The sequence below is a fragment of the Saccopteryx leptura genome, chromosome 2 (assembly GCF_036850995.1).
Source record: "Saccopteryx leptura isolate mSacLep1 chromosome 2, mSacLep1_pri_phased_curated, whole genome shotgun sequence".
In the NCBI taxonomy this organism is placed as follows: domain Eukaryota; kingdom Metazoa; phylum Chordata; class Mammalia; order Chiroptera; family Emballonuridae; genus Saccopteryx; species Saccopteryx leptura.
The window spans coordinates 58,318,149-58,328,695 of NC_089504.1; the positions used below are offsets into that span (position 1 = coordinate 58,318,149).

The 10,547-nt window shown below is 42.4% G+C and overlaps 1 protein-coding gene across 2 annotated transcripts in view; it reads right to left on the reverse strand.

Annotated features, from left to right (window-relative positions):
* ENTREP1 (endosomal transmembrane epsin interactor 1) overlaps positions 1 to 9,054 on the reverse strand; it is a 54,671-nt gene extending 45,617 nt beyond the window's left edge. Inside the window, exon 1 of one of the 2 annotated variants that reach the window (XM_066368022.1) lies at positions 8,562 to 9,054. In XM_066368022.1, coding sequence (XP_066224119.1) covers positions 8,562 to 8,972 — 411 coding nt within the window. In that variant the 5' untranslated portion in view covers positions 8,973 to 9,054. The remainder of the gene's footprint in view (positions 1 to 8,561) is intronic. The other variant, XM_066368021.1, reaches the window with a different exon arrangement.
* Positions 9,055 to 10,547: the final 1,493 nt, after the last annotated feature.

Sequence of the window (10,547 nt, forward strand, 5' to 3'; positions counted from 1 at the left end):
TGTTGTTTGAAAATATCATTTCCCATTTAGTTGGCTGTCTGTTTATTTTGTTATCAGTTTCTCTTGCTGAGCAAAAACTTCTTAGTCTGATGTAGTCCCATTCATTAATTTTTGCCTTCACTTCTCTTGCCTTTGGAGTCAAATTCATAAAATGCTCTTTAAAACCCAGGCCCATGAGTTTAGTACCTATGTCTTCTTCTATGTACTTAATTGTTTCAGGTCTTATGTTTAGATCTTTGATCCATTTTGAGTTAATTTTAGTACAGGGGGACAGACTGTAGTCCAGTTTCATTCTTTTGCATGTGGCTTTCCAGTTTTCCCAGCACCATTTATTGAAGAGGCTTTCTTTTCTCCATTGTGTGTTGTTGGCCCCTTTATCAAAAATTATTTGGGCCTGACCTGTGGTGGCACAGTGGATAAAGCGTCGACCTGGAAATGCTGAGGTCGCTGGTTCGAAACCCTGGGCTTGCCTGGTCAAGGCACATATGGGAGTTGATGCTTCCAGCTCCTCCCCCTGTCTCTCTCTCCTCTCTCTCTCTGTCTCTCTCTCTCTCTCCTCTCTAAAATGAATAAATAAAAATAAAAAAATAAAAATAAAAAAATAAAAAAAATTATTTGACTATATATATGTGGTTTTATTTCTGGGCTTTCTATTCTGAATGAACTAAATTTAAAACACAATTTTTAAAATGTATACAAAACATATTTGACAAATAAGAAATTTCAATAATGTAAACTACACATGACAAAGATAATTATGACCTCAGTAGAGAGAAATATAAAGCTTATTAAGCAATAAGAAGATCTTAAATGAAGGTCTTCTTAAATGAAGATACAAATAAATCAAGACAGACATCACGATGCTCATGGATTGAAAGACAAAATATTTAAAGATGCCATTTCCACTGGAACTGTTTTATAGACTCAACACACACCATGTTAAATCCCAAAGGGTTTTTGTAAACCACCCGTCTTTATAAGGATGCTTTAAGGAACTGCACAAATTTTAGTTAATTGTGAGAATTGTAGTTACATCCACCTAGTCTTGAATCCCACAACAAAGACACACATTGACTTCTACTCAATTTTCCCTACTTCTCGAGCCCAAGTAATTCCTAACACACTTGCAAGACCCTGGGTGAGAGTGGTGAGGTGGAGAGGGAACACAGAGGCAGTAGAACTGAAATGGAGTACAGAAATGCTGAAGTTGGGGATGAATCTTTTAAGAGCCCAAGACATAAGGAATAGATGTTTACCTCTCATCTGGGGGGAGGGGTGGAATTCATGAATGAGAAGAGGAGGTGGGGAAGGGAGAAAAGAAGAAGGCAGACTGTGAGTTGATGCGGACACTAAGGAAAACAGTCTAGATACACCTCAAAACATAGAGACACCATACAACCCAGCAATTCCACTTCCGGGTATTTACCCAAAGAAAATCAAAACACTAATTCGAAAACACCGCCCATCTATGTTCCCTGCAGCACTCTTCACAATAACAAAAATATGGAAGCAGCCTAGATGTCCACTGATAGATGAATGGATAAAGAAGATGTAGTACAGGGGACATTTGAGACCTTGCTCCTTGGCATATGTCATCAGCTTGGCCCCAATAAATTCTTATTTAAAAAAAAAAAGAGGAAAAAAACCCTCAAACCTTATTAGTAGCATAATAGTGTAAGCTAACTTAAATTTGGTCTTTATATCACTTCAAGAAATGTATAAAAATGTATAATTATAAGTTTAGTAGTTTGAAACAAAGGAAAGCAATCCTACAAAAATTCTTACCCAGAAAAAATTAAATTGTTCAATAAACCCCTTCCTTTAAAATTTTGTATTTCAGCTTCATACTTATTTGGCTTAAAATGCTCATAAAAAAGAAGAAGAAAGGAGAAAGGAGAAAGAAGAAAGAAGAGGAAGAAGAAGAGAATCAAGGGTACATAGATACAATGAAATATACTTGGCCATAAAAAGGAATGAAGTCTTGCCAATTAAAACAACATGGATGGACGTAGAGAGTTTTAGGCTAAGTGAAATGAATTAGATAGAGAAAGACAAAGATCATATGGTTTCACTTTTATGTGGACTCTTCAAAAAACAAAACAAAACAAATGAACGAATAAAATAAAAATAGACTCATATAAACACGGACCAAAGGGATGGTTACCAGAGGGTAGATGGTTAGGGAATGAGTTGAAAATGTTAAGGGGAACATAGTCGATATATTGTCATGCGTTTTCGGGTGACAGATGATTACTAGAATTAGTGGGGTAATCACAGGTAATGTATAAAAATGTCGAACCATTATATTGTACACCTGAAACTAAAATAATCAATACAATATAGTATACCAGCTATAACTAAATACTTAAAAAAGACTGGAAGAAAACACATTAAAGATGTTTCCACTGGGATTATGGGAGTTTTAAATTCTCTCTTCCCTTTACTTTCTGAATTTCTCAACGTATCTACAATAAACATTTTTCACTTTTATTAATAAAAGAAGAAGGCAGAGTATGTTTTGCCTCTACCTACCTTGGTGGTAATAGTAATTGGAGCCCCATTAGAAGGGAGTAAAGAAGGTTCCTTAACAATAGCCACTTACAGCACCCATTACACAATAATGTTATTACTTGTTTAATTGTATTATACACTCACTGGCAATCTCATGAGGTCTTGGACCTGGGACTAGTCACTCAAATATCTCTAAAGGCACAGTTAGTTATGGCAAGAGTCAATGAATAAATGAATGGATAATGAACGAATGAATAAATGAAGGTGAAAAATAGGAGACAAACTTGCTCAAAGATGACCATGCAAGCCTAAACACATTTCCCACTCCTGTGTTTCTTGAAAGAGTACATCAACAGCAAAAATCAACTCCATCAGCATTCTTTCTACCCAGTGCAAGATGCAACTTGCTCTGAGTGAACAAACAAGAACTTATTTTCTAACAACAGGTTATCTCTATATTATTATAATGAGATTTATTACAATTTTGGTTTTACGCACATGAAACCCATTCCTTACAGCGTTTAGGATAAAGCAGAGGCCTTTATCTCTCTCTCTCTCTCTCTCTCTCTCTCTCTCTCTCTCTATTACAAAGAAGGATTCTGAGATACTCCAGGCAGGAGTCATTGTTATCTACCACATATGATTAATATAGTTTTTCAGCTTAAAAATCAAATCGTTAATACCAAAAGCATATAATTCAGGGGTCCCCAAACTTTTTACACAGGGGGCCAGTTCACTGTCCCTCAGACCACTGGAGGGCCGGACTATAAAAAAAAACTATGAACAGATCCCTATGCACACTGCACATATCTTATTTTAAAGTAAAAAAACAAAACAAAACAGGAACAAATACAATATTTAAAATAAAGAACAAGTAAATTTAAATCAACAAACTGACCAGTATTTCAATGGGAACTATGCTCCTCTCACTGACCACCAATGAAAGAGGTGCTCCTTCTGGAAGTGCAGCAGGGCCGGATAAATGGCCTCAGGGGGCCGCATGCGCCCTGTGGGCCGTAGTTTGGGGACCCCTGATATAATTCTACTCTCTTACTTTCTTTGTTAATCTGTTAGCATGCCTTAGGGCAAAAATGCTCTGGGTTTGTTAAAAGTTGTTGTATCTAAACACAAAGATAAAAAGCTGTGTTGTTAATGTCTCGTGCTTACCTTGTAAATAAGCACATGATAATCAAACCTTTCAATAACATATATGTCCTAGAGCTTTTACACTGGCAATTTTTTAAAATGTGTGTGTATACATATCATTATTTCTTACCTGTCCAGCATGTCTCACTAAAAATTAATAATAAATAAATAAGGAAGTGGGCAACAGGATATTTCTAATGTCTGCATGATGGTTACCAGAATGTCTCATAAAAATGAATAAATAAACTGGCCTATTCACCTTACCTTAATAAAAATATTGCCTTGATGTTTAAAAAACATTGATAAAGGTTCTAGTATGTGCAGGCTTGGTTCCCAGCAGTGGAGCACTGTCCTAAATGTTTTCTAATTAAACCCTCACATAATCAATTTTGAGGCAAGAACCATCCCACCCATTTTATGGATGAGTAACTGAGGTTATATTCACTCATGGAATGAAAATAAAAAGTTTATCTTAAGGTTCCCCAATGTCTTTTTCTCTATAAGGAACTGGAATCTTGCCAAAGAATCACAGACTCAAGAAATGAGTGGCCATGAGTAGAGGTCAGTGACTTCATGCAAAGAAATATGAATGTATGCAGATAATAAAAGAAATTAAGGTTCCCAGAGAAGGATCAAATACAATAATCAGCACTTTACCTCTTGCCTATAATATCTCCCAAAAATCCTATATGTCATCAGAGTCAGGAATTTTGTTTTTTGAAGGAAAAGACACAAACCAACACGACTCTCTCTGCTTTTTCACTTAATCTAACACAGTGCGGTAGGCTGGGTCTCCGGTAATCCCAGTAGAAACTAATGTTAACTAAATGCTCCTCCAAATCAGGAGCGAGGGCAGCATGGCCTGAAATATGGACATTGAGATCTTCTCTGTACCACCCACCGGGAGTCAAACTTCAGATTGTTTTTACAAGTGGCTAATCTCTTAGCTTCATGAATTTAGGTAATAATAGTAGATTTGAGTCATTAACCAAGGATACCAGGAAGAAATGGAATGATCACAGGGTGTTCAAAAATAATGACTTTTTCAAAAAGACATGAAAAACATTCCCTTCGACTTGCTGAAAGTATAAAAAAGAGTCTTTACAGGACCTATTAATTCTTAAATATATATTAAAACAGATAAAATAAACCTTCAAGGTTCAGACAAGTGAAGGAAGCCTCCAAATCTCAGGCGCAAGGTGAGAACATTTAGAGGTATATATGGAACAAATCCTCTTGAACATGTTTAACAAAATAGTCCTGCCAAATATATATATTTGTCCTTTGATTTAATTTTATATCAAATAGACAAGCAAAATTTTTACTGAAGCCAAAAGACTTGCCCATTGAGTTGATATAGCAGATTAAGGTACATAACAATTATCCAAAGCTTGAAATATGAGAATATCCTCCTACAGTGCTCCCACGTGGGTTTTAAGTAACCTTAGACTTACATTGGCACTGCCACTCAACTACTGAGTTTCAGAGCCCAATAAAACTTCTGACTGATATATACAACATGGAATAGTCATACAGCAGAATCTCATTGGGCAATAAGCAGGAATCAAGAACTGATACATGTCACAACATAGATGAGCCTTAAAAACATTTTGCTAAGAGAAAGAAGCCAATCATAAAGGATGACATTTGTATAATTTCCTTTATATATACTTTATATTAAATGTCCAGCATAACAAATACACAGAGACAGAAAAATTATTACTCGGTGCTTGTCTAGGGATAAGGGGGTCAGAGGGAAATGGGGAATGATTGCTAATAGGTACCAGGTTTCTTTCTGAGGTGATAAAAATTTTCTAAAGTTGATTGTGATGGTGGTTGCATAATTCTGTGAATTTAACAAAAATCACTAAATTGCACGCTTTAAGTGGCTAAATCGTATGAAATGATAATTATATCTTAATAAAGCTTTTAAAAAAAAACTTCTACAGTCTTCTAGTCATAATTTTAAGCTCTTTTTCATAAAAATCTTAGTTTAGCTCTCTTTACATTAGTTACAATGTACTAGTAAGTTTTTTCTTTTAACTTTAAGTGCTTTCTTTTAGAAATACATACAGAAGTATTTAATGGCTGAAATTATACCTGGGATTTGCCTAAAATAATCCAGTGGGTGTTAAGAAGCGGCAATGGGTGTGTGTATAAAGAGGCCATGTGTGGATAGCTACTGAAGCTGGGTGATAGATAAATGGAGGTTCATTATACTATTCTTTTTATATTTATTGAGATTTTAAAATTTTATAATAAAAGATTAAAAGTCAAAGAGTGGTTCATAAAACTTCCTGGGCACTGCTATGCTGCCTCTCTATTCTGTTCATATTTTCTTTTTGAAAACATATACAGATTGGCCCTGGACAGGTAGCTGAGCTGGTTAGAGCATGGTCTCAACATGTCAACGTTACAGGGTTGATCCCTGATCAGGGCACATACAAGAAACAACCAATGACTGCATGAATAAGTGGAACAACAAGTCAATGTTTCTCTCTCTTTCCCCCTTTCCTTTCTCTCTTAAAATTAATTTAAATATATCTATATATTGAAATATCTACAGATGAAATAATGTGATGTCTGAGATTTGCTTCAAAATAATACAAAAAGTTAATCTGACAAATAGACTAGGAAACATGACAGATAATTCTTCCCCTGCTCGGAACACCCACCCTCCTGGAGTTATCAGAACACTCAGACCCAGCAGCAGAGCCAGGAACACAAAACAATTGTTGGATCTGGGTGAGGATATATGAAGATTCATTGTACAGTGTTTGAATAAATGTAAAATTTTCCATAATGTAAAGTTGTTTTTTTTTTAAAAAAGCAACACCTCTCTCACATACATAAACTCAAAAGGTATACTTCTAGTGCGGCCTTTTTCCTAAAACACATAGAAACCATAGTGCCTCATGCCGTCCTCAAATCCCATTGCGTTGTTCTGGAGACGCAGTATCTGTTAGTTCTGTTGTCACTTTGCAAATTCTGAGGTCAACTTCAGAAACAGGCCACAAAACATGAAAATAACAAACAGTTGCAAGTTTGCATATCAAGCTGGGGATCTGGGTGGAAAAATGTCCCTACAGAAGAGAATTTAGTTCCAAATAACTGATTCTTTCCCTGTTCTGGTTTCCTGAGTCCTAGAGACAAGGATACACCCAGCCAACTGGCCCCAGTTAAAGAGACCTCATCTTCTGGCTGATGGTGTTTTTTGTTTGTTTGTTTTTTGTGGTTTTTTAATACTTCACCAACTCCAGCTGGGGTCTGAGTGACATCTAAGTGCATTTACCTCTGGAATAATGAACAATAGTACACCTGATTTGGGGTTTTAATTTTAGAAGGGAAAAGAAATATTTTCAGTCTTTGTAAATTAGCTATCTTTGAGAAGATGAGATTATGATTTTACCAAAAACAAATCCCTAAAAATGTATGCAAGTTTCATTTCTGGCCCATGAGATTTAGAGAATGAAAATGCACCCACCATTTGGCTGAATTTAGTCTGACAAGTGGACTGAAAAGCATAATGGGTCTAATTAAACCCAGTCTAGAATACCCTCCTCCTGGAGGCCTGCGGAAGAGCCCCAGAGCAGGGCTAAGAGCATGGGATTCTTTTTACCTGATGCACAGGCTGTGAACTCCGGGCAACAGAGCAGGCGTTGTACCACAGTAAGGTCACCCAGCATCAAAGTATTTCAAAGAGGAACAAACTGGCATCAGTTTAAGTAAGTATAAAATGTCAGGCCAGGCTCCAGGTACTTAATGTTCTTTTCAAACAATTACTTTGGATTCAATGAGTTCTCCCTATATTCTTAGAAGTTGGTCTTAAATCAGGGTATGGGTACACCTGCCAAAGGTCAATTTTTATGCATTCAGAACAGATATTCATTACAGTTCTTAGTCAAAACATTAGGCACCACCAGACTTTTAGTTTTAGTTAGTTCATAAAAAGGTCACTTACTTTAAAATAGTCATCTTCCACAATCTTTCCACAAAGACCTGCTTTCAAGTCTCCCAACCCCAGGCAAACCTCAAGAGTTTGAATGCCTTGAAAGGTGTGAAATCGCTATGAGGCAGGGAAGAGGAACCACCGCACACCCCACCTTTGCCCCAGATCAGCCTTTGCCATTGGAGGAGGCAGAGCCAGGCCCCTGAGCAAGGCAGTCATCTCAGCTCACTACTCCAGCTCCCAGGCTCTGGTGAGCTCAGGTATAATGATGGTTCAGGTTCTGGAGAATTAAATTTTGCACAGCTGTCTGTGTGGCTCCAGGAACCCAATGGGTGTTCAGGGCCTGCCTTTAATGACCAGGTACAAGCATGAGAGTAAACACACCCTACTGCCTTCTTCACTCATCCCCAAATACATTTCACATTCATCGCGTGTCTTAAAAGGGGGGGAAAACAGTAAGTGATATGCTTCAGTCAAGCTGTCACTTCGTCCATTCTACAAACATACCTACCTACTATGTGCCAGGCACTACTGATACCCCAGTGACCAAAACATGAAAACTCCTGACCTTCTCGCAGGGTACTGGCCTTGTTAGCACAGTAAACACGCAGTAGCCGAAGAAGTTGAATCATTTTCCTTCAACTTTCCTACCACCCCCCACCATCCATCCAATCTCCCAAAGAGCTGGGAATCTGTTTTTATTCTACTGGTTTGACAGGGACAACAAAATCCTTTAGCTTGCGAGGAACAGACACTGTCCAGGTGCAGCCTAATTCACCCGCGAACTCCACTCTCTTGGAGCCTTTTTTAACCCAAAAACTTCAGCTGGCCGGAGGTGCTGTGCTCCCCACCTGCAGCCCTGGGAGCCAATCATGGGACAGTAGAGGGGCCCGCAGAAGCCTCCCGCTCCCTGGATGGGCCCTACGGAGGCGAGCGGGACGCGCAAGGCACTCACCGAGGAGCCAGCCCAGAACGGGCACGAGTTCTTCACCTGCGGGGAGCTGCTCAGCGATAGCGCCCCGAAGCTGAGCGCCACCATGCAGCAACCCAGGATCAGCTGCAGCAGCCCAAGCGACAACAGCGGCCGAGCCGGCAGCAGCGCGGAGCTCGGGGCCGCGGCGGCAGCGGTGGCGGCAGCCCGGCGGGAGGAGAGCGCGGGCGGCGCGGCGAGCGCCCCGGCGGCGGGGGCGGAGAAGCGAGGCCGCACCGGGGGCGGCAGCACCGCTCGGGGCCAGCGCGGCCTCAGCGGGGGCAGCGGGGGCTCCTGGACGGCGGCGGCCGTGGCCCCCGGGCCCCCGGCCTGCGGCCCTGCCGAGAGCCCGGCCACCGGGCAGCAGGAGCCCGGGAGCACCACGGGCAGGGACATGGACGGGCGGGGAAGGGAGCGGCCAGCGGCGGCAGGGAGGGGCCGTGGACCGGAGCCGCGGGCGCCGCGCACTGGGCACCTCGGGCGCGCTCCGGGGCCCGGGGGGAGGGAAGGAAATGCGCACAGCCCAACCACTTGCTGCCGCCGCCGCCGCCGCTGCCACTGCCGCTGCCGCCGCCGCTGCCGCCGCTGCCCCGGGCCCCGCCGGCCGCACCCACCTGCCACCCGGTGCGCCCGCCTGCGTCTGGCCCCCGGCGTGCCTTCACTCTCACCCACGCACACCCACTCGCGCCCTGCACTGGGACCGCGGGGCCGCTGCACCCTTTGGGTCACAGCCAAACCCACGCCCGCTCCCAGGGGTCCAGGAAAGATGCCTAGCTCCATTCTTTAAAATAGACCCGTGGGGCTAGGAGGCACCCCCTCAGACAGCGTGCACTCGAGCTAGAGTGCGACCACCTGAGAGCCTGTCCCCCACCCGCCGAGCTGGAGCTGGACAGCAGCGCAAGAGAAGCGTAGAGAACCCTCGCCCTTTTCTGGTTCAGCCAAGAGAAGGACCCTGGCGACGTTTATTGCGGAGGGAGCCCAGCTTTAAACTTACCCTCCCACCCCCCCAGGAGGGGTGACGGCAGGAGGAGTGGCCATAGGTGACTTGGTGGAGAAAGTCTAAGCCGCAGGGCTCCTGGAAAGGACCAAGCAGCGCAAAGTCACCACTCCCTGGGCTTCCGGGCGCTGACAGTGCTCTGCTGCCGTGCCTCCTGGAAGGAGTTGGGGGAGGGGGCGGAGCGCGTCGGCAAAGGCCGGGTGCTTTCCTAGCACTGGGGTAGGAGCAAGGGTGAGCATGAGGTTACCTTGAAAGTATCTAGAATCCAGAAAGAAAGAACTGGGGGCAGCCCAAGGCACGTGGCTAAGGTTACACTCAGTGCCCACCTCATCTTGATGGTGAACTATATTAGGCTAGTAGAACATAAAATCTCAATCTTAACCTCTCTCCCCTCAAAAGAAATTCTAACCTGATTTTGGTAATTTATAAGACATATTTATTTAGAGGCATTTAAAAAAAAAATAATGATTTGACTTTCAAAATGGTTTTCCCTAATTGTATATACCGTTCCCTTGGAAGGATTCTTTTGTGTTGGAAGTGTAATCTATTATAATAGATTTTCCAGGTTAAGAACCACAGAACTGCCTGACCAGGCGGTGGTGCAGTGAATGGAGTGTCGGACTAGAGGACCCAGGTTCAAAACCCTGAGGTCCCCAGCTTCAGCGTGGGCTCAACAGCTTGAGCATGAGTGACTGGCTTGAGTGTGAGATCATCATAGACATGATCCCATGGTAGCTGGCTTGAGCCCAAAGGTCGCTGGCTTGAGCCCAAAGGTCGCTGGCTTGAAGCCCAAGGTTGCTGGTTTGAACAAAGGGTCACTCGCTCTGCTTTAGCCCTCTGCCCACCCCCCACCCCCCACCCCGTCAAGGCACATATGAGAAAGCAATCAGTGAACAATAAGGAGCTGCAATGAAGAATTGATGCTTCCCATCTCTCTTCCTTCCTGTTGGTCTGTCCGTATCTGTCCCTCTCTC